Genomic DNA, 24,512 nt, shown 5'->3' on the forward strand with positions numbered 1-24,512 from the left:
AACTGCGGCAGGGGAACAGACCTGATCATCTCCTTCATCCTTGCCAGCCCTATTACTCTAAAAAAAAAAAAAAAAAAAGTAAACTTTTGGGCTGCCAAGGATTTTGGGGGTTTACCTTTTGCTAGAGTCCTTTCAGAGACCAAGTGCTGTTTACACTGTGGTTTCCTTCAGTTATTTCCCTCCTTCCCACTCAGGTTACATAAGCACAGCTCTCAGAAAAGTCAAACTTCCTCAGCAACACCCTGCTGCATTTCTTTCTTATTCCTAAGAATAACAGTCCCAGTGACACATTACCCCTTGCAACAGTGAGGCTTTTCCAAATGGAAATCAGTCTTCCCTCACCCGCAGATGACTAATCATTCTGTCTCACCTACACCAAAGGAGGGTAAATGGTTCTGAGAGCCAACCAGCAGATTGGTTCACTCCCAGTTGCCTTTAAAACATCAAGTGATTATTTACCACTTCCCACTATGAACATGTGACTGTGTTTAACCCCTCTGCTCAGACAAGGGAACATTTTGCACTAACAGTGATTAATCAGGGTTTAGTCTCAGCTAAAACCAGCTCAGTTAAGTATTAAAAACTAAGTTTCTATGAGCTTTGCTCTTTTTGCATAGACTGAGTACCTTAGTTGCACGTTACCGTTTTTTTTTTTAATGCAAAGCATTTTTTAATACAAACATCCCAATTATAGAAAGTTTTGTAACAGTAAAAGCAGACATATATGGTCAGATTTATTTTACAAGACTGCAAAGCCAAACACTGAGGCCAGGCTTGAAAACAGCATCTCTTGTCATACAATCAAAATATTGTACACACAGAACACAGCACGATGCTTCTCAAGTTCACCAGCATAACACCCAGTTTGTCAAACCTTCAGCATTAGAATTCTTTTTCAAGCTACAAATGAGAAACACAAATTTCATCCATAATGACAAGTGCTTCCTTCCTACAGACACCTCGCTGAGGGGCAAAAACGCCAAATGTTTTGGAGAGCGATATGAGAGTGCAAGACAACCCTTGGTAAAATATAGATATAAATCACAATTTGAACTGTGGCCAGGACTTTCAGCAATTAAGCAGATTTCTACTTATATATCTCCTCTCAAACATTCTGACTCGACTGTTCAGTACTAGATGAACAGCACCTCACTACTTTATTTCCAAGTATTCCAAGACTGGAAACTCTTTAAATCACTCTGTATTTTCTTTATCAAGCCACTATAATTTAAAGACACAGCTACAAGTCCTCTTTAGATAAAAGGAATGAGAGATGATTGCTTCAAGAGCAGGCCTTCATCGCAACACGTTTCAACACACCACCTCGGAGCAGTCAGCAGGCAGACTGTAAAAGCCACGTTGTTTTTTTTTTTCAGAAAGACAGGATGGTCTTGTGAATTATTTCGATGCACTCTCTGATTTCATCCTCCTTAATCACCAGTGGTGGTGCCAGACGGATGATGTCCCCGTGCGTGGGCTTGGCCAGCAGTCCGTTATCGCGGAGCCGCAGACACACCTTCCAGGCATCGTAGTCTGCAACGACAGGAGAGGGAACAGGACACTGAGAGGACATTTTACACCACAGCAGAAGAAATGTCACAGCTGCAGCATGTGGCGCGTGGGGAGCCAGACTTTGTGTTTGCCACCCGGCAGTGACATGGAGGGTGTTCACAAACGGAGTCACTCTGGAACCTGCGCTGAGCGGAACTGCCACAAAGCTGGGATTCGTCTCACGGGTTGGCCCCCAACACACAGAGTCCTGGCCCCTTCACAGCTCAGTGCTTGTCCAGATGGAGCAATACATTTAAAAAGGGGAGGTAAAGGAATGCCTGGACAGGACTTTAGACAACGTTACACTTGTGCAACCTGGATTTCGGTGCATCATGTGCGTGTCTCAGAAAATTGCACCACCTCCCTACAGCACTTTATCCCTTGACAAGGAGCCTTGATATCCAGTTTTCTGGTATAACTCGAGGTGTTAACCCCTAGAAACACACTCTCAGTCATTAACTTTTTTCTTCCTTGTACCCTCCTGTATTCATTGTACTCTTCTAACTGTTCTGGAAACAACCAATCTGGGCCAACCCTTCCATTAGTGTTCCAGATGCACTCAGTTTTCTTCCAGTGAGAGACAAAAGGGTATTTGTTGAGAGGTAGATTCACCATCAGGTTTTGAACATTACCATAAAGGAATTTAAATAACTTAAAAAATTGTTCAGCCTTAATTAAGACCACTTATTTTTAACAGCACACACTTGAATAAATTTTCGGTAGGTACTACAGTACTACAGCCAAGATCTGAAGACAAACATGATGCCTATATAATACCATCTCCCACCCACAATTTAAGCTGAAAAGTATTTTTTCACGCTGTGATGGTGCAGTTGACTGCATTTCCTCACCTTTGGTTTCCCGGATTACAATTGCATTTAACAGCCCCTTTCCCCTCACAGCGGTTACAATATTGGACGGCGTCTTCATGAGCTCACTTCTTAGGAGGTTACCCATTATTTCTGCATTTTTTGCCAAGTTTTCATCTTCAATTACCTAAAGGGAAGTCAGATCTACAGTCAGCTGAAGGGCACCACATTTGTTTTACGGACCATGCTGGAAAAAGGTGATAAATGACATTACAGCTACTGAGACACAAAAGCTGTTGCAGCCAGAGTGTCACTGCAAAGGCTGCATAGCCCAGCAGATTGGCATCAAGCCTTTACTCATTCATTTTTACAAGACACAATAACATCCTTGAAATTTTGTTCAAAATTGCCATTTGGAGTTATTTACGAGTAAACAGTAAAGCTCTGAAGATTCTTAATCTGTCCAGATCTGCATACTGGGTAATGCTGAGGCTTTTCGAGTGACCTGCATCACATATAGTCAATTAGGCAGTCACAGAACAATTAAACCACACACTCTGGACAGGAAATTTTAGCTTCTGTTTAAGCTCCAGTAGAATATACATTTTATCAAGCTCACAGAGTAGCAGCCTCTGCTGGTATAGTAAAATAATCCAATGTCAAAATGTCTCCATGAAATTAGTGAAGCTATTTGACCAAATTTACATAAGTGCCTTGAAACTCCCTCTATATAAATTTTATTTTGACATTTAAGACATTAAGACCATAAGAACACAGGAATTAGGACATGTTTCCAATAAAAACTCTGGGATTTGTTTTGTGATCTATGCAGATAACCACTGCCAATTTTCCATTTGTACTTAAAGCTGGATTGCTACTCACGGCAGGAGAAATAATATCATTTATTTAAGCAACGTGACACACTTTTTTCTTTGGATTCCAAACCTCTATCACAACACACAAACCTCCAGTGCTGCCATTGCCACACGGCAGGCCAAGGGATTTCCTCCATACGTGGATCCATGTTCACCAGGCTTAATGGTCAGCATAATTTCATCATCACACAGTACAGCTGAGACCTGAAACGGGGAGGTCAGCAAATTCACTTACAGATATCTTTAAAACAGTAAACTTGAATATCTCTGAAGCAAACCTTTCCTCAGGGCTCAGGAAATTTTTAGCCTGTGGTGATAAATTACATTTGCATTCCCAGCTCTGTGTACAGGAGAGAGGATCTGGCAAACCCCTAATTAATCCCTTAAACACACTGAGATATAGTGGTAGCATGTAACTCCCCACTGCAGCTGAGAGGCATTTCTCCAAACTGGATATTATTTCAAGATTTTAAGCTTCAATACTTGGTTTAACAACTCAGAAATACCTTCAGTCAGCCAAAATAGTTCAAGGCACGTTGTAATTTCCAGCCTAATCAGCAGGAATTTAAGTCGCTCCGAGAGGATAAAAATCAGTCATGCAGACATGCCAAATACAGGAGATCATGCCAGTTGTTCCCAAACAGTTTCATAATGTGTGTTTTAACATATATTAGTATTTTTTTTATCCTCTACAGAATTCATCTAGAAATTAATCACAGCAAGGTTGTGACAAACCTACTCTCCAGAGAGAGTAAAAAAGACTAACCAGAAATTCCATAATGAAAAGATGACTACTGGACACTTCTTTTCCTGACAGGAAAACAGCCATTTCAGCTATAAAGGTAGTATTAGGTATTCCACTATTTTATTATCTCTCACAGGTTGGGCTGTCTGGTCATAAATCATAGCTAATCTTGTAAATTACAAATTCCAAGTACAGCAAATATCAGATTTATTGTTCTTTCAACCGGTAGATTTTCACTGTTAATGACTAAAAAAGAAGTCATTACTCAACAAATGTTTGAATAATTTGATATTATTTCAGATTACTGATATTTCTTTGTTACTCACAGGATATAAGCCACCAGAAAGGGCCTTTCCAAGAAGAATTATATCAGGTCTCACATTTTCATGATCAACAGCCAGCATTTTCCCTGTTCTGGCTAAACCAGTCTGTATTTCATCAGCAATAAACAGAACCTTCAGAGAGACAAAAAGAACAGAGAACACAGAATAAGTTTCATTCCCATTCCTAACTCAATTAAAAAAATACAGCTCTCTTTTTTTGAGGTATCACAACAGTAATAAAGACAACTTTATTAATAATATGTCAGTACCTTCCTCTGAAGATATAAAAGGAATTATGACTACCACTTGCAAATTAAGACTGAATTCTGCTGGAATAGAGACCACTGATTTTTAAATCAGAGACCACCGATAACCATTTTCTTCAGTGTTTCACTCTGTGACCCACTACTGTTACAAATTCTTGGCACTTATGCACTCCAGCAACAAGGGCCCTTAATAGCCATGGTAATTATTAATTACTGCAGTAATTGGCTTGGGTCTCAAGAAACTTAGAATGTGAGAAGGAAATTAAAAGCTGAATTAATTTAAAATAAATGTAGTTCAAGAACATTCATTAGTAACTTAAATCAGTGATAGAGGTAAAAAACAGTGACAAAAGTACATTGCTAAGAAGTACTTTCTGGTAAGGTATTAGCAGGAAATACAAGAAGTATCCCTGCCCTATTCCACTGAAATAAAAGGAAATTATTAAATCATATATGAAGTCCTACACCTAGTATATAAAGAATGACCTTACAAGGTACAGCAGCAAACACAGTAATGTTTAAACCACGTTCTTACAGTGAATTCCTTACATTGTGTTTTGTGCAGAGGTCCCTCACTCCTGTGAGATAACCCTTGTCAGGAACAACCACACCTGCTTCCCCTTGAATTGGTTCAACCATGAAAGCTGCCACGTTGGGATCCTGAAGGGCCCGCTGTAAAAATGGACATATGGGTGGGAAAGACAAAAAGAAAAAGCCTTTACTCGGGTCAAATTCAGAAAATGCAACGTAGCAGAACCTAATTCTAGCCCCAGTGTTTTTCCTTAAGGAATGATAATGGCATTCATGTCAGGCAGTTATCCCTGAGTGCCATTTCAGTTCCAACACCATGTCACTATTTGCCTTGTAAAATGAGCTGTTGTGCTTGCTTGGGAAGGTACAAACCTTAAAAACTGCAGACCCAGATAAGCAGATTATCAGATCAGTCCATAAATTACCTCAGAAATACCCTCAGTTTTACACGACCCCATACAAGACAAACAATTGCTCAACTCTCCCCTCAAACAAAAAAATAACAGAGACTCTCCAGAACGATTTTACCTCAGAGCAAAGTCCACAGGTACATTCTTGCACTATCAAGTTCAAAAAGGTTTAGAAGTCCACGAGACACAAGAAATGTGACGATTTCCCAGCATGAATTTACCACAGCTTTTCTCAGTATGGTCCCAAAACCAGAATGGATTCAGCTCTAATGAAGCCATTAAATACTCTCATTCCACCCCCTGCCCTGGGCAGGGACACCTTCCACTAGCCCAGGTTGCTCCAAGCCCCATCCAACCTGGCCTTGGACACTTCCAGGGATCCAGGGACAGCCACAGCTTCTCTGGGCAACCTGTGCCAGGGCCTCACCACCCTCAAGCCAAGAGTTCCTTCCCAATATCTAATCTAAATCTACTCTCCTTGAGTCATCTAATCATTGAAGAATGCACAGCTTTTCTGAGAAAAGCACCTAAAGGTATTAGTTTCAGAAACCAAATCCTGACTTTTAGAATGTAAGCTACTGATCTGAATTCCACTATGGTTTATCTCTTGTTCTTCATTTGTGCCTTGAACATCTTAGTGAGATGTGAGAGGAAACAGATCATGTGTTTTTTCTTTTACGTCCTGAAGCAAAACTGAAAATCAGAACCGAAGCAGAATTTACACCCACTTCCTATGCACAACAATAACATATGTATTTCTTAAGTAAATTTAGATACATGTCTCTTACTGTCAAAGCACGTGTCTCAAGGGATAAGCTTCTGATTTTCCTTGCTATTTACCAAAGAGACACTGCAAAACGATAAAATTTTCAAATACCTCGAGAGCTGGGAGGTCATTGTATGGGATTACTTCAAAACCTGGCATGAAGGGCCCAAATCCATCATAGCTGGATGGGTCAGTGGAACTGGAGACAGCAGACATTGTTCTGCCCCAGAAGTTGCCAGCTGAAAAAAAAAAAAGAGAGGGAGACTGTCACAAAACTGACCAAGAGCCAGAACAGTTTAAAGGACATCATACTTTCCACTTGTTACTGCATTTTAAGTTACCTAACATCAGCATATTAGCATCCTTCTTCTGATTGTTAGCACTTTGTATTGATGTCATGAATGTACTCCGTAGCTGTATCAAAAGCACACATCAAAAAAACAAAATGCAATTATACTCTTAAGACCTGCCAAGCATTCAAGATAATTTCCTTAAATTTTGTTAGTAGTCTGAAAAATTGAAAATAAGACAGAAAACATCTTTTTAAGGAAGATGCTCAGCTTTAATGTAAATACTACTTATTAAATACGGGGGGGGGAATAAAGACCATTACTAATTTAAGTCCTAAAAATAAAGCTGCCACTAAGCCTAAGCACCTACTAAAAGTAGACTGTCTGAAGAGCAAAATAAAATATATATTAGAAGGAAGGAGAAGTATATTTTTTCAAAGAATTCCCAGAAGAAATTTTAAAAAATCTCTATTCAATTCCAGAAAACGTAATGCAATATTCAACCACGAATTGTAATTTACAAATTCTTCCTAGTGACACTTACGGTTCAGCTACTATATGTACCAAAAGTTAAAACTAGTATTTGCAGCTGTAGCAATTTCAGGGGAAAAGGTCAATATTTAAGTAGTAAGCTTTATTCTGAAAGATTTAATAAAATGCGGAATCACTGAACAACATCAGCACTGACAAAAATACTTTATCTATAACCAAAGAACACTAAATATCAGATTTTTGTAATATACATGGGGTTTTTTTTCCGTTGTTTTATTTAGCTAAGCACAATAATAACAATAATAATAATAATAGGCAACTTCTCCCTACTATGCAGCCAAGCAGAGCAGGCAGGCAAAGGGAGGAACTATTTCAATAGAGAATCAGGGCCCAATATTTACTTTAGTAATACTGCTTTTACTGTCATTATATCATCAGGACTCCAATATGACTTTAGTGGGTTAATGTCAATCTCTGGAAGACCTCAAGGATGCAAAGAAAACCACTGGTAAGGTGAAGCCTAAGAGGGAAGCAGCTTTAACCCTATTGTGCAACCTGTGAGAGGCGTGGCAGCAATTTGAGGAGTGAATTCACAACAAAGTTATACAAAAAACAACCAGTTAGGAATAAAAAGATACTAAGCTTCAAGTGGTTAAAAGAGCAGGGAGGACTGTGTGTACTTTCATTGTGACTTCAGGCTGTTTCTCAGCAACCCAGTGTCCAGATTTCTCCTCAATGCCTCAGCTCATAACACAGAGTTCTAAGGAAGATGATCAGCTTTTAACACTTTACATACCTGCAAAAATAATTTTAGCTTTGTATTTTGGGACTCCTTTCACAGTATAGGCCCATTTGCGAGCCAGTTTACAGGCAGTTTCTCCAGCTTCCACTCCTGAAACATAAAGCAAGCACCGTGATCACTCCTGTACCTGAGAGAGGCCACCAATGCAGTGCCAAATGTTACACGACTGCTGAATCTCACAGACAAGAAACAGATTGGAAATAAAATCATTTCTTCACCTGTGTTCATCGGAAGAACTTTGTTGTAATTGAACATTTTGGTGACGAGCTCCTCGTATTCACCAAGTACATCGTTGTAGAACGCCCTGGATGTCAGGGTCAGTTTTTCAGACTGAGCTTTCAGAGCATCCACGATTTTTGGGTGGCAGTGACCTTGATTAACCGCACTGTAAGCACTCAGGAAGTCAAAATACTTTCTACCTTCGACATCCCACACGTAAACACCTGGGAAAACAAACATATGGTCAACACACAAAGTAAAAGATGACTTGAGATAATACTAAATGGTATAAACTAAGGGTTACAACACAACCTGGTCAAATTAAATGGTATTTTCTCTATCCCCGAGGGCATTCCTGAAAGGGCCTCAAGAAAAGAATCAGTTGACAAGGAGATCCTGAGCAACAAACGAGTACAGCATAAGCAAGGAAACAAGAAAAAACACATTTCCAATATAAAGCTGCCATTCCACGGAGTTAGTAATTTCAGACTATTATTTCCCCTCCAAGTCTCTGTTTTAGGCACTGTAAGGTAGGTAGAGAAGAAAACTTCTCTAAGAGAATTAACTGGAGGTCATAAAATAAAGAACAAAATCAACAGAACCCAAATAATCTCAAAACTCAAGAGGCCAAAGGCTCCGAGCTGTCAAAATGTGCCCTAAAAAAGAGAAACCGCTGGATCACTATGCTGATAGCATTTTAACACAAACTCACAGGACAGAAAAGCCCCTTAAACATTATTAAAGACCAGAGTAAATTTAAATTAAGTAATAATACAGGAATAGTACACAAGGATTTAAACAGGGTTCCAGTGCACCTTTTCATGTTCACATTAACATTAAACCTCCCCCAAACAAGGCAAAAGAAGAAAAAGTTGCTTGACAATTTTCTTGCTGAGTTATTCTGGAGATTATCACAACTTTGACCTTTATTTAGATAAAGAAAGATTTTATTTAGATAAAACACTTCAGAGGTATCACCATTTTATCAGGTGGCTTTATTCATAATGATCCAGCTCTCTAACCAACAATTAGCTGTCTTTAGTTCACCAATTATCTCGATCCCACCCTAAAAAAAAAAATACCCAACGAAGGTTCAGAAACTGATCCCATCCCACCTGAACAGTCACATCTCCTCTACCACACGCAGGGAAACCCAGATAAAATACCTTTCCCTCTTTCCAGAGCAACAGGTAGCGGGTGATAGTTGTGGGCACCATATTTAGCCTCCCGTTCGTAGATGAGCTCGGAGGAGACGGGCCTTTGAGCAGTTTTTTGGGGAGCAACTGAGGCAGCAGAACTCAGCGATGCGTGGAGACCCCGAGAGAGAACAGCAAGGCTCTGGGGGCGGCTCAGCTTGGAAAACATGATGGGCTTCAGGTATTCTGATAGAGATCTGAGGAGGAGAAATAAAGACAGTTAATAATCAGCACTAAGAACACTTTGGATGAAACGCGTAATGTGACTGAAGGGGTTTCACTGCCAGGATCACAGGTGTCTCAGCTCTGCTGCAACTCAAGCAGGAAAGCTTATGTGAAGTAGAAATTAATGTGGGATTAAGTTCAAACTAGTATTTTCTATCCATTTTAACGTACACTCACAGAAACAGAAAGAAAACCAAGCTGTGTGACTCACCAAGTCTATGAACTGGTTACATCACCTTTCCTGTAAGAGTTCCTTTTTCACTGTGCCTTAAATTCTGGTTTACTAATAAAAACTACAGCAAGAAAGTTAAGTTCATCAAACTTCTTTTTCTACTGACATGCCCTTTTTCTGCCAAAGACTACTGTAAGACCAACCTCATCACAAAATCAGAAAGTAAATATTATGATACTGGGAAGAAGCACTGGACACAAATTAGCTGATAGTATTAACTGCTGATAGTATTAACAAATTTGATAAAGGATTGATTAGTTTTAATTGTGATCATCTTTAAGAAGCAAAATTTGTAACTTTTTACATAAATTGCATTCTGGATTTTAAGATGCTGCCAACTATATAAAGCACTCACTGTTAATACTATTTTATGACTATCATTCTGTTCAGCCTGGAGAAGAGAAGGCTTTGGGGAGATCTTAGAGCTCTTTCCAGTGCCTACAGGGGCTCCAAGAGAGCTGGAAAAGGACTTTGGACAAAGGCCTGGAGTGACAGGACAAGGGGGATGGATTTAAGCTGAAGGAGGGTCAGTTTAGATTAGATATTGGGAAGAAATTCTTTAATTATGATGGTGGGGAGGCCCTGGCACAGGTTGCCCAGAGAAGCTGTGCCTGCCCCTGGATCCCTGGTTGTGTCCAAGGCCAGGCTGGATGGGGCTTGGAACAACCTGGGATAGTGGAAGGAACCCCCCATGGCAGGGGGGTTGGAACAAGATGAGCTTTGAGGTCCCTTCCAACCCAAACCATTCTGGGATTCTGTGATTAAAAACCAGATGGAAAGTAATCATATGCCAGGTATTAATGATTATTAGAGCACCCTCTATTTTCTTAGTAACCTCAGCAATTTCCCCTGAATACATAACCTTGTACTGTTACCATCTATGATAATCTGAGGGTTTCATGAGACAAATGCACTGGGATTTCTTCTCTGTGCCTCAGACAGCACAAAGATACGTCCCAGAGAAGGGGAAGTGAGTTGGCACTTTTATAGCTGTCCAAGCAGGCTCTCCTCACAGCAGGGAACAGCAGAGAGCCACCAAGGGCTCCCAAAGCTCAAGTTTCTAGTCTTGCAGAACATCCCACTTACAAGCTGCCAAAAGGTTTAAGCCCCAAAGGGGGATCACAGATTACAACAAGCACCCTGAGTATGAAATGCAGCCTCCTCTGCAACACACTCCACAGCAAACTGAAGAGCTGAGCAGCCCTGACACTGCTGTAGCACCCAACCAAAGCATACCTAAAACCTAACCAAAATATAGGTGTTAAACACCAACAAGAGAATGCAAGGATGGTTTACACAAAGGGTGCTGTTATTTCAGGCTCCTTGCAGAGGCAGAAGTGTTAAGTCATGGATTTATGCCTAATTTGTTTTGGAAAAGATCAGCACCGTGGATGTGTCCCCCTTGAACAAAGAGGTGTTTCTCTCAGCAAACTCCTCAGGTATTACTTCGCTGCTCCTCACTTCTAACCAAAGCCAAAAGACTATTTCCTCCACCTACTAAAATCAGCTACCAAAATCCAAGAGTTTAGGAAGAGCCAATAGTCTCCAGTCCAGCAGGAGATGAACAGCAGCTGCCCGGCTCTGGGCACGTTTCCAGCTGTTAAATATTAGACATTTGTGTTAATACTTTTCAAGATGGTTATTCAAAGATTTTGCAAACGAAAAAGACACAAAACTGCAGCCTGCTTAACTGCTAAAATGCAATTGGTCTGTGACAAGCCTGGCCCCTGGCACACCTCCATGGCAGAGCAGCTAATTCTATCACAAGCTTCCGTATTTCTGGAGATTTCCCAGACATTCCTGAAATAATGGGTGTAAAGAAATTAAACTCTCATGTGCCCTGTATCAGAGAGGTACCTTTCTGCATGAAGAATTACAGATCCCTCAGTTTGAGGTTCTTGTTTTTCTTCTTTCAAAGAGGCTGGAAAATATCAATCAGAATTTTTTGAAAGGGTTTTCCCCTCCATGAAGAGAAATTCCCTGCAAACTGTTCTAGTGAGGCCACACCATTTTATCCAAGGTTTAGGAAACTACATGGAATAGGGCTGAATGAAGCTGGGAATTACAGATGAATCTGAAGTTAAAAGCTGGAGAAAAATCTGGGTTTGATGATCTGCAAGAGAAGATGAACAGAAATTTCAGGAGAGAGGAGGGGCACAATAAGGAAAAAAAAATAAACAAACCAAATGAAGAAACCCAATCTTGTTACCAACCATGAGGAAGTAAGAAATATGATCGTGCCCTGCAGCAGGCAGTACAGGAATCAGAAGCCAGGGAATTACACCAAGTGGAAAAGGTCTTGCATCAGAAAAGAAAAACCACCCAAAGCACAGCTGTGAAACACTTGAACAACTTTGCTCAGCTGTTGAGCAAGAATATCCAGACAGGGGCCAGTGGCTGGGATATCACAGGTAAACTGAGTGGTTGTACAGACTCAACCCTGACAGACACTGAAGCACACCCCAAGGCAAACGGCAGATACTGTCAAATGCATAAAAACAGTCAGAGTCATGTTAATACAGCAGAGAGCAGTCAGTGCCACACTGCTGCCTTTACCAGCTGAATGAAAGGGGGTGAATGTTCCAGGGGACAAGCAGGAGGGACAGCAGCGTGGGCGTGCCAAGCTACCTTCGCAGACATCAGGAACAGCTCAGGAGCTAAACTGGCAGAGAAGAATTCCCAAATCACAGAATCAGTTGGGTTGGAAATGACCTCCAAGATCATCAAGTCCAACCTGCGACCCAACACCACCTTGCCAACCAGACCAAGAGCGTTGATTGCCACGTCTCTCCTTAAACACCTCCAGGGATGCACCTCCCTGGGCAGCCCCTCCCAATGTCTAATTATCTTCTCTGTGAAGAAACTCCCCCTGATGTTCAATCTAAACCTCCCCCGGTGCAGCTTGGGGTCGTTTCCTCTCATCCTGTCCCCTGTTCCCCGGGAGCAGAGCCCGGCCACCCTCCTGTTAGGGTGTTAGAGAGAGCAAGAAGGTCCCACCCCGAGCCTCCTTTTCTCCAGCAAAAGAGGGGGGGAAAAAAAAAAAAAAAAAAAAAAGCAGCAATAAACCCAGGAGATCCCGCTCGCCATCAAAGCCGGCGTCAGAGGCAGGCACTGCAGAGGCAAAGCCGCGGCACCGCGGGCCCGGCACAGCGCGGCGGGGGGGACGGGGCTGTCACCGCCCCCGCTCCGACACGGGGACAGCGCGGCGGGGCCTTGGCGACCGGGGCCGGCTCACACAACCCGCCGGAGCGTCCTCCCGGAGAAGGAGGGAGGGAGAGCCTGTCGGGCCGTACCTGGAGGCGGAGGCGCTGCCGGAGGTGCCGCCGGAGGTGCTGCCGGTGCCGGGCCCGCGGCGGAGAGGAGGGAGCGGCCGCGGGGCTCTGACACTTCTGCTCGCCCCGCGCCTGACGTCACCGCCGCTGCGCCCGCCCATTGGCTGCCGCGGATGATTGGCAGCCACCGCCCACCGCCCCTTTGTGGGAGGGGCTCTGCCCGCCCCTCAGAGCGGCGGCCGCGGTTGCTCGCGGAGAGTGCCCAGAACACACCCGCTCCCGTGAAGGAAATTAAAGAAATTAACTCTGCCTCAGCCAAAGCCGGCACGGGAACAGTCCTTGTAGTCCTTGTGGCCGTAGAACCCTCCCACATACACCTCGGCGGGGTGAAGCCCCCCCCCTCCCCGAGCGTCCCCCCGGTCGGTGTCACCAGCCCTCGTCCCCGCCGGGGAAGGTGCTGTGGGAAAGGGCGATCACTGAGGAAAAATTGAGAGGGGCTAGGAAATGGGCGCTGTGCGGGATGGTGGTGGTGACACTGCTGGCGGCTGTAAATCGCTCCCTTGGGATCAGAGAATCGTAGGATGGTTGGGTTGAAAGGGAGCTTGAAATCCTTCAGTCCCACCCCCAGACACGGGCAGGGACACCTTCCACCAGCCCAGGTCGCTCCAAGCCCCGTCCAACCTGGCCTTGGACACTTCCAGGGATAGGGCAGCCACAGCTTCTCTGGGCAACCTGTGCCAGGGCCTCAGCACTTTCATAGGAAAGAATTTTTTCCTGATCAAAACCTACTCTCTTTCATTTTGAAGTCATTTCCCCTTGTCCTGTCGCTACACGCTCTTGTAAACAGTCTTGCCCCATCTTTCCTGTAAGTTCCATCCAGGAACTGGAAGGATGCCCGTGAGAAGTGCCCTGTGAGGACCATAGAAGACCACCCTGATCTTCCTCTTCACAAAAGATTTGCATGAGTTTTTCACCATCTTTTTATGTATGGCTACCATAAAATAATTTAAAAAATAATAGTCAGGGGTTCACTAAGTTTGCTAATGAATTCCTCACGGAGCCCCTGTGCCAGGTGTTTTTTGAACCCTATGCGGGATGCACCAACCTCCTCCCCAGTCCACCACGGTTCATCCAGCACACCCATGGCCTGCCAAGGACAGGCTGCCCTTCTCCACATGCAATGGCACTGACCGAGCCCCCGACTTCACACCCTGATGCCTTGGGAGGGAGGGAGGTGTGGGAAGAGCGAGGTCTAGGAGCTTTGAGCTCGGACCAGCAGGTGAGCAGGGACAGGCTGGAACGAGCCAGCGCAAGCCTGACCTTTCCCCAGGATAAATTACACTTGGAGAGTGTTTTGTAACTGGAAGATCTGGACACTGAAAGGGAGCTGTGAGATGTGTTTGATAATTACATGCTGCTTTTATGAGAAAGAATCATAGATAGGTTTGGGTAGGAAATGACCTTAAAGCTCATCATGTTCCAGCCCCTGCCATGGGCAGGGACACCTTCCTCTATCCCAGGTTGATCCAAGCCCCATCCAACCTGGCCTTGAACACTGCCAGGGATGAGGCAGCCACAGTTTCTCTGGGCAACCTGTGCCAGGGCCTCCCCACCCTCACAGTAAAGAAATTGCTCCTAATATCTAATCTAAACATACACTCTTTCAGTTTGAAGATGTTCCCCCTTGTCCTGTCCCTCCAGGCCTTTGCCCAAAGTCCCTCTCCAGCTTTTTTGGAACCCATTTAGGGACTAGAAGGGGTTCTAAGTTCTCTCTGTGGCCTTCTCCAGGCTGAACAATTCTGATTCTCTCAACCTCTTCTCGTAGCAGAGATGTTCCATCTTCATTATCATCTTTGTAGCCTCCTCTGGACTCCCTCCAACAGGTCCATGTCCTTGCTGTGCTGAGGACCCCAGAGTTAGACACTGTTCTAGGTGGGGTCTCACAAGAGAAAAGTATGGAAGAACAACAAGATTTTTCTCTTCCCCACCCCAATAGGAAGAAAAACAAAACAAAACAAAGCAAAGCAAAAACAAACAAAATCAAACAAACCCCAAAACAAAAAACAAAGAAAAATAAAAACACCAAGCAAAAAAACACACCCAGTCTTAGCAGTAATGAACTCTGGCTGCCTCTTGCTCTTTCTTCATAGAATGTCCTAACAAATTTATCTGTGCTGGAAAAGAGTTTCTTTCTTCCACAAAGAAAACGATATCCTAGTTGACACACAGAATTTGCGTATTTTTCCTGCACTAAACAAGCCTTCATTTGGAAATATTCCTGAATCTTTTCATATGTTCTAACCAAATTGCCCAAACCTTGGATGTCACGGAGCAGCCCTGCTTATGCCTTTGGAGAATAATACCCTTGGAAGAAATTTTTTCCAATGTGCAGTCAGCTTGATGCAGCAAGGGCTGGGAGGAGAAAAGATGATATTGTGCTCTTTATAAACACACAGGGGGTTAGGCTCAATTTGCTAATATGTTTATGTCTCCTACTAGCCTAATTCTGCCAACAGAGTGCCCTACATCTGCTGCCAAAGATGAGAGGAGTGCATAAAGCACCAAAAGGTGGTGCCTTAGGGGCTAAATTGCAAAACACGTTTCAGAGTCACGGCTGTTGAATGAGTACACATTTGTACTGTGCCCAGTTTCTTAAGTCATCCACCCAAGGCTGGGCAGGTGAGGCCAAGGCTTCCCTTCCTCCTGGGGAATCATTGTCCGACCACACGGATGCTCATTCAGGGCAGGACCTGCAAACAACCTGGAAAAGGCAAAAGGGAAATGGTGTCTCCTGTTAGAAAATTTGTCTATGAACCCAAATTTTGGACCAGTGATGCAGCCATTGAAGGAGGGGAAGAGTTTAGAGAAACTGAGGAATGCTTTTTTTACACACAATAATCAAAACCAGTGAATGCTGAAACGGACTTTATTGAGCTGCAACACCAGGACGGAGCCAAAGGTGAGAGGAGCACCAAAGCACCACCTGGGGGTTTGTTTGGATAGGGTAGATACCTAAAAGACTCCACTTGACAGTACCCAAAATATGGAAAAGAGAATACATGAAATGTTCACGTATTACAGCAATTTGCCCTGCAGAATCGATGAAAACTCTGACCTACTTGAGGAACGAGGGTTATTATATCCATTCTGCTTATCCAGAAAACAGCATTTGACATGTGAGTAAACCATGAAGTTATAAGAAGAAACAAGTTAAGTCATGCCAGTTGTTAGGAGTAATTCTGCAGCTCTGTCTCTGGCAGGAAAGCTCATTGAAGTCGTCGGGAATTAGGCGTGTGAAGAGACTGAGGAATTGCATCCCATTTATTGTGGGTATTTAGAGGCAGGGCCTATACAGAGGAATTGCAGCCTTGGCCTCGTATTTCTGTTCAGCTGCACGGGCTCAGCGTGTGCCAGGGATTCACGTGCTGCCCTGGGAGCTGCTGAAGCACCAGTGCCATGGCAGGGGTGCAGAACCCTCACTCGAGTTTCAGGCTGTCTTAGGAATGCTGCAGAAAGTGTCCAGAGTGCCTCAGAGTTCAATTCTTCAATAGCATGGGAGAGTCCTTCACCTCAGAGTGAGAGCCAGACCAGTCAGCAGGCTGGAGATGGAGTTTGTCCGAGTCAGGAAGCTCAAGGGGCAAGTTCATGATTAGCTAAAACCAATACACATCGACAGTCCTGGCAGGAGGACAGTCCCACCCCTCTTCCCACCCGTAGCCAAGCCACAAGTGTAGTAGACTTCACCCTTTATCCTTTTGGAGGAACTGTGCTGCCACTCAGCAAAAAAATTCAAAAAATGCTTTTCTGAGCCAAAGGCAGATTGGAAGGCAAAACTCACAGTCAGCATATTTTGCTGGGGAACTCAACCTGCAGTCCTAGGCTGATGATGAAGGGTATAAAGCTGTTGGAAAGTGTCCAAAGGATGCTACAAAGATGGTGAAGGGTCTGGAGGAGAAGCCATCTGAGGAATGGCTGAGGTCACTTGGATTGTTCAGCCTGGAGGAGACTGAGGGGAGAGCTCATAACACCCTACAGGTTCCTCATGGAGGGAAAAGCAGTGGCAGACACTGATCTCTTCTCTCTAAAGACCAGTGGCAGGACCCAGGGAATGACTGGAGCTGTGTCAGGGGACATTTAGGTGGGACATTAGGAAAAGGTTCTTCCCCCAGAGGGTGATTGGGCACTGAACAGGCTCCCCAGGGCAGTGGGCACGGCACCAAGCCTGACAGAGCTCAAGAAGCATTTGGACAACACTCTCAGGGGCATGGTGGGATTCCTGGAGCTATCCTGTGCTGGGCCAGGAGTTGGACTTCAGTGATCCTCGTGGGTCTCTTCCAACTCAGGATGTTCTGTGATTCTGTAATTCTGTGACAGCTGGTCCTTCATACTGAACAGCCTTCTGAGAAGCGTGTGATGTTGTCACATACTCTACAGGCCAACCAACCTTGCAGGTGTTCGTGTCACCTGAGCAAAGACTGACAAGATACCAGCGAGGGGACCCTCACAACACGTGGGAACGTGGGGACATGACCCGTGTGACATTCCTTGGTTTGCCCACTGTTAGGAAATGTCTGGTGTGTTACCAATCCTATACAGGGGGAAGGCTTTCCTGTGGCAGGTTTTCCTCTTTGAAAATATATGTCTGGAAAAGACCAAAGAAGAAGAAGAAGGAGGTGATAAGACAACAATGGGTAGATGGGTGATTTCAAGAATTTTCTACGTATGCACTTTCATTTTCATAAATGGGAGCTGAATTCACACAGATTTTTTCATAGTGCTTAAATAGAAAAATGGCTTTCCATGGCCCACGGCTGTGTTATTCTGGTTATTCACTGACAGCAGAATTCTACAATAAGATGTTTGCAGGATGAGTAACTTTAGCCTTTCCTGCATCACAGCTGGAATATTTCACAGTTCAGGGTGTCAGAGCAGCGGAGCAACAAATTTTAATGTACGCGAAGCAGATCTGCCTCTCCAGTTTGGTCAGAGATTTCTTTTTCAGCTCATACCCTTCAAGATAGTTTGGCAAAGCACAGCACAACCCCCTCAAAATGCTGCTGTTTTATATGATGGGTGTTAGTTAGCCCAGCTTAAAGCACCACAGACAACCCTCATAGCTGATATTTCTATTGCAATGTAAACCTTGAGCTGTAGTTAATTCTTATCCTCCCCAGTTTGTATGCTGGCTTATTCCACAAAGATTTCCATGATACTCTGTTAGATGGCAGCATGGATAACTGAATCATAGAATGAAAATAATTTAAATTACTGTCTTCTGTTAGGCATTGTTCCCCGTGTTTGAACTTACATTCTGTTATTTCCCTTTGCAGCTCATCAGTACCTACATCCAGAGCCTTCCACATATGAGACATTTTATTTCTATGTGCAACCTCAAAGTAAATTATAAGCTCTTTTATTTCTTGAACTTGTAGTTAATTAAATGAAAGAGCCTTTCTACACACGTTTCTGGTGAGCATCACATTCTTCGGGCATCGTACTGCTGAGAGGACACAAATTGGAGACAATTTGGGATAAACAGTTTTCAGATGCCCCAAGACTGTTTAAAAGAGCTTTAAAAGTGACGTTTTCTAGCATAAAACTCAGACATGGAAAAATAAAGTGAGAGTGAGACTCAGTTTAAATATCAGGGTTTCAAGTGCCTCATATGTGACCTTGCTATTTCCATGTACAAATGTATTTTGATTTGGATCCTGCAGACACTATGTTTCCTAACTTCCCATATTCATTCTTAGATTTTATCAGGGCAATGATTTCTGGAAAAGGCAACTTCTTTATGTGCTCTCCAGACGTTCAGAATCTGACCCAGATGGCAGCTAGAACAGCCACGAGATCCCACAGAGAAATGAACACAAATACACCCAACCGGGTAATAAGAATAAATACTTTGTCGATTTGGTTAATCTCAGGATTGAGCACTGAACATCTGGATGCACTTTATCGCAGGAGCTGGGAAACTCTTCTCAAAAATCTACCACAACACATCCCCACCAGCTCAGCTGTTCAAGTGCTCGGCACTGCTGCGACCAGGATTAGCTAACCTTGCTAAATGGTAAGCACTCAGCTGCTCAGGGCTGCTGTGGTCTCAAACTGAAGATCTTACATAATACTCCCACCAAGTCAGGCTTTAACTTGGCATCACTGTGGTGAAAGATTAGCAGTGTAACCTATTGCATCACCTGGCACTCGTCATTACCTCGTGCTGTCACTTCCTGGACTTCCCCATTTAGGACTTTAAACTATCCTTTGATTTTTTTAGAATACCTGACAATTCAGAAAATTAAAGGCTTTCTTGATGCATGTGAGGACAAAAGGCTTGTTTCAAAACAGTTTCTTTCAGAATAATTGTTTTCAGAAATCACACATTTTGAGATGTGGAAATATGGAGAGCACATTGCCAGAAGGAAGGAATCTTCAAGAAAGCAGAAAGATCTTAACAGAAAGCACCTTTACTTAAACTGTCATGTGGCTCTTCCTTAGAAGGGATGTGGTCTTTAAGGTCCCTTCCTACCCAAACCATTCTAGGATTTATTCTGTGATTCTTCAAACTAAGGCTCTTCTGGGGCAATTTCAGTGAAATGCAGCATTTATACCATTCACCGATTCCTGTGACTTTTGGGGTAGTTCCATGGAAGGGACTGGAGGATAAGGAAAGCTGTCAATCTAATGGCACAAACACCACACAAGAGGTGTCTGCACAGGTGTCGGATGTTGGGATATCATCACAGAACTGACCTCACCTGAGAGGACAAAGTTTCAACTCATCTGACTCTCTCTGTTATGTCAGGTTCTTAAAGATCCACAAAGACTGACATCTTTTAAGGCTCCCATTTTGCAAAGTTTATGTAACTCTGTGTATTCTCTCCATGGTTAAGAAAAGGGGAATGTTTAAGGCTTTTTCTTTTAAACAGTGGCAGTAAAATAACTTCCACAATCAAAGCTACTGTAACAAATCACCAGCTGTAGAAAGGAGTAAAATCTTGTATTTATATTGATCTTGTACATAGATCTGGTTTTATCAAAAGTGTTTTCAGTCTGTCAGAGGCTGCTCAGTAGAAAAGCAAGAATCTTGAGTACTCCTGAAACCCCTCTGCAGTGTTCCAGTGTGTCTAAGCCCCATGGAATGCCACCTTTTCAATTCCATTTTTCCCATGGCAGAAAATGAGATGATCAACTTGAGAAAGAAGATAGATTGGGAACTCTTCAGTGTTTGAAGGGGAAAATCCACGAGGAAAGGAGTTTGGTATTTGTGCTGCAGTAGAAAGCAACACTAGTGTAGCTACAGGCTACATGAATCACAGCAACCAGAGAACAGCACCTGTGAATAAAATGGTAAATTTGCCAAATTAGAGGCTAAAGCAAACCTGTAACAAGCAGCTCATAAATTAGTTGCACACATGATTATCTTCTCAGAAACTTTTACTGACTACACTACCAGAAACAAGGCCCAGAACGTGAGTTTTCCATGTCAAGAAAGTGCTGTAAAGATTTGATCAAGGTGACTTCAGCTGACACAGGGTCATCCTGGAAAACAAAAACCATGTTCAGGCCTAGTGATGCTTGAACCTCCATTATCAATTTTTCTTCAGGAGGATCTAACCCACTAAATATTTTGCCTGACTCTGCCTGAGTGTTGTAAAGCTGCTGAAAATCAGACTTTGATCTCATTCCTGAAGAGGCCTGTGGGACCAAAGCAATACTTCTCAGTCACTCCTGACTCACCTGACCACGCAGTGGGCTGATGAGGCATTTAATAGATCACCTGTTATATTTTGTGAGGCCTTTCATAAACACGTGGGTACCTTGACTTTCACTGCTTTTCTGAACATGGCATGGAAACTGGATGGCCAAGAGACAATGCCAGAAGACATTGCCAGGTACTCTCAGCCTCTGCTGCCACCAGGAGGTGACACCCACGTGTTCCACAGTGAGCAGTCATGTATTACACAACAAATCATACCGATTTTCTTCAAGAAAAATGCTTGGTCACCGACATTACAATGAATATACTTATCTTTAGTTCCTCTATATATTTAATTTTTCAGTGTATTCTTCCAACCTTGCAAACCCAACTGCATGAATTGTTTTGTTTTTTTTTTTTCCTCAAATACAGATCTGAAAGTCTGGTTAAACTGACATTTCTAACATTTCCATAACTGTGATGCTATGGTGTTCTCCCATGTACTTCTTTCATTATCAGGTTATAGGAAGTTGGTTTCCAAAGTGATTTTGTGGTTCTTGCACCCAGAAGTTATCAGCAGTTTGGGCAGTTTGACACCAGCTGCTGCTGCTGCCTGCTCACTGCAGATACCGTGAGTACAGATGATGTGATGGGAATCACGGAATCATGGAATAGTTTGGGTCGGAAGGCACCTTAAAGATCACTAAGTTCCAACCCCCTGCCATGGGCAGAGATGCCACCCACAAAATCAGGTTGCCCAGGAACAAGGGAGGCCACTAAATTCCCTGCTCTCTCTGGAGCGTTTCAATTCAAAGCTCTTTTAATTTAATATGGAGTCATTGCTTGCTTTTTACACGTAGGTCTTACTTGTGATTCCCCTTAACATCTATATTCAGCTGTGAGTAAAGTCAATTTTTGTCTATGCCTGAAAATATTGCACAAATCCCTATTCAGAATTGTTAGAGATAATGGATACTCAGTGGGGCGTTTCCAGAGGTGTTACCAGTGTGAATGGCCTCATCTGGGCAAAGCAGGGTTTGACAGAGGCTGCTGCTTCCAGGGCTGCTTGGAATCACAGCTGTAATAAGTGCCCAGTCACCACATCCCTGATGAGAGGCCAGAGATCATCCTCCCGAGCAACTCCACCTCGGCAAAGCAGGGAGGGAAGGCTCTGTCCGAAGGGATGGGGAGCATTTAGCCAGGAAAGCTTTGGTGGCCTGGGATCAGAGCTGGAAAATCTGCATTTCCACTGACGTGCATTCCCCCTCCAGTGCTGTGCAGAGGTACAGGTCATGTAAAGTGGGGACCGTGATGGATTTTAACTGCAATTAACTGTAAAAAAATTTGGGGAATCTGGGTTAGAAGTGACTAGGCAGAGGGGTAGAATAAAAAGGCTGGAGTTTCTTGCATAGGAATCGAGATTTCCCATAAAGTTAATGCGGTTTTGGAAAAAGGCAAAAATTGCTGGCAAAGCAGAGCCTTGAAAGGTTTATGAGCAGCAAACAACACATCTAAAAGGAGGAGGCAATTTATACTATTTGTTTATTTTGATTTGCGACATTCCCTGGGTTGTGGTTTTTTTGTTTGGTTGGTTGGTTTTTTGTTTTGTTTTGTGTTTTGGTTTGGTTTGGGTTTTTTTGCTATGCTTTACACTTCTTAAGGAAAAGAACTAATCATATGGCCATAAGAGGGCACAAGTCTTTTTTACACCAGGGATTTGAGTACCCTGTGGGTCACCAGCCATTTCATGCTCTGGGAACCCCTTAGAGTGACAGCCAAATGATATCAAGTCCTGGTGGTTTTTTTGCATGCACAGTGATGGCAATCACAAGTAGGAGGTCACAAATAGTCGAGAGGATTTAGGTCTGGTTAGTCCTAATCTGAGACAGAGAAAATAGACTGGACAAGCTTGCTGGAACACCTGTCCCTTCCTGCAGGGCTTGAGCTTTTAATTGCCCATGGGCAGCCAGAATGGCCAGATGGTTTGGTAGCAGTGGTGGGTCCTGGTGGCTTGGACACCTAGGATGGCTGATCCACTGGCCAGAAAGGAAGGCAGCTCTGGATGTACCCTGAGGGGCTAAAACGACCCCATCTTTTTTAACTCTAACTTAAATTGGAGATAAAAAAGTTACTTTAATTTAGCCTGCAAGTGAAAACATTCATAGAACAGTTATGACTTCCAAACCCGTGACCTGAGGTGAACCTCGTGTTCTGTTGATAGCTGTGCCAATCATTGAGAAGACACTTCCTCTTCAGTGTGGAAAGACAACTTAGGCCATTTCAGCTGACCCAAGCCTGCTCTTTTGGATCTCACACCTCCATTCCCTGCAAATCTGGCAGTGGGGAAGGTGTTTTTTGCAAGAGAGGGGTGTCCCATGAACCCCTTCCTTGCAGCCAGCCCAGAGGAGATGAAATACCACCCTCAGCCACTGACATCAGCACAGGGCACTGCCAATATCCACACAGGTGGGCAACCAGTCCACAAAGGAGACACTGCTTCACCCAAGTACAATTAAAAACAATTCAAGAGGGAATAATTTTAAAAAAAACCCTTTTTATTTAGACCAACACAAGAAGAGCTAGATAGGATTTATGAGCTAAGTTTTTTTGGTTGGAGAGCCAATGTATACTTTAAAGCATCATCAGAGACCGAGAAGACGCAGTCTTGAACACCGTGTTGTAATAATTTGTAAAACAGATAAGACAGATTTTTTTTTTAAACCAATTACTTCCCATCCATTCAGAGGCAGATAAGCCCCCAGCTAAAATTCCTTTTCATTCCAGTGCTTGTAACGATGAAGATGAAATGTGATTTTCCTTCTAACAAATGCTCCAAAAAGCAAAACCAGAAAAAGCTCTCGTTTCTCTGTTATGGAAAATAGGTCTCGGCATGCTGCAAATTCTGCGTTTTACTTACTTTCTACCACAAATGCCTCATCTTTAAAGAAATGAATACTGTAATCATTTTCTCAGATTTATGTTTTCATTTCTGCCTCATTTGGCACTAATGCTGTGTTGTTACAAGAACAACTGTTCACTGCAAAAAGAATGATCTTTAGACTTCTCATCCAAGACCTTTGGAGTCACTGGGAATGAACTGCAAAGAAAGGCAGGGAGGCCGTGGACACGAGCAGCAGCTGAATAGTTTCCCACTGACCAGGCAGATTTTCTTCTTATTGCCTGATGACACAGAGCTGCAGTTTCCTACCCCTTCTCAGACTCTTCTCCAGGTAGAGGCTTGCAGTTTTCAGAAACGATAATAAACCGTGGGTCAAATAGGGTGCAAACAAGCTCCACGAGCAAATTCAGAGCCTGGGAACATCTTCACTGATGAGCGTCCCTGGGATTTGAAACGGCCACGCGCACCATCATCAGGATCAGGATCACAGCAGTGGTAACGAGTGCCACAGCTCCCGAGCCCTCGAGGGTTGAGACATGTGCTGGCAAGCCAAACAGCAACGAGGAGCGCTTTAACAATGAACTTGGAGAAGAATCTGGAGGGAATTAGTGTCAGGCATGTGTAAAGAAGGTTACTTTTCCCATCTCCAACACCTATAATTACATCTCAAACGTGCTAATAAAATCCAGTGGTTACAGTGGGGGTTGTTTTGGTTTTTTTTTTTCCCTCTGTGTCAAAGTTAAGCATGCTGCCATGACATCTAAGAAAAAAAAAAAATCAACTTTCTTACACTTCCAGTCGCCATGCAATCACCAGAAGCGATGACGGCTGGGTCAGAAGGGCCGAGGTGCGCTCCTGGCTCCCGGGAGCTGTGCTCGGGAGCGGCCCGCCGCCCCCCGCCTCGCCCCGC

General features: G+C 43.5%; 1 protein-coding gene across 1 annotated transcript; it reads right to left on the reverse strand.

Moving 5' to 3' along the window:
* Positions 1 to 1,185: 1,185 nt before the first annotated feature.
* On the reverse strand, positions 1,186 to 13,145 carry OAT (ornithine aminotransferase). Its single transcript, XM_027890956.1, has 10 exons — positions 13,026 to 13,145; positions 9,246 to 9,472; positions 8,079 to 8,303; positions 7,855 to 7,950; positions 6,388 to 6,515; positions 5,119 to 5,241; positions 4,307 to 4,435; positions 3,326 to 3,439; positions 2,403 to 2,547; positions 1,186 to 1,533 (listed from the first exon to the last, which is right to left on the reverse strand). Exons 2-10 carry the CDS (start codon positions 9,442 to 9,444, stop codon positions 1,373 to 1,375), a joined length of 1,320 nt encoding a protein of 439 aa, XP_027746757.1. The 5' UTR covers positions 9,445 to 9,472; positions 13,026 to 13,145; the 3' UTR covers positions 1,186 to 1,372.
* Between the last annotated feature and the right edge of the window lie 11,367 nt (positions 13,146 to 24,512).

This window comes from Empidonax traillii, unplaced genomic scaffold, assembly GCF_003031625.1.
Source record: "Empidonax traillii isolate 1590-97213 ecotype Southwest subspecies unplaced genomic scaffold, ASM303162v1 scaffold304:size641404, whole genome shotgun sequence".
Classification (NCBI taxonomy): Eukaryota; Metazoa; Chordata; class Aves; order Passeriformes; family Tyrannidae; genus Empidonax; species Empidonax traillii.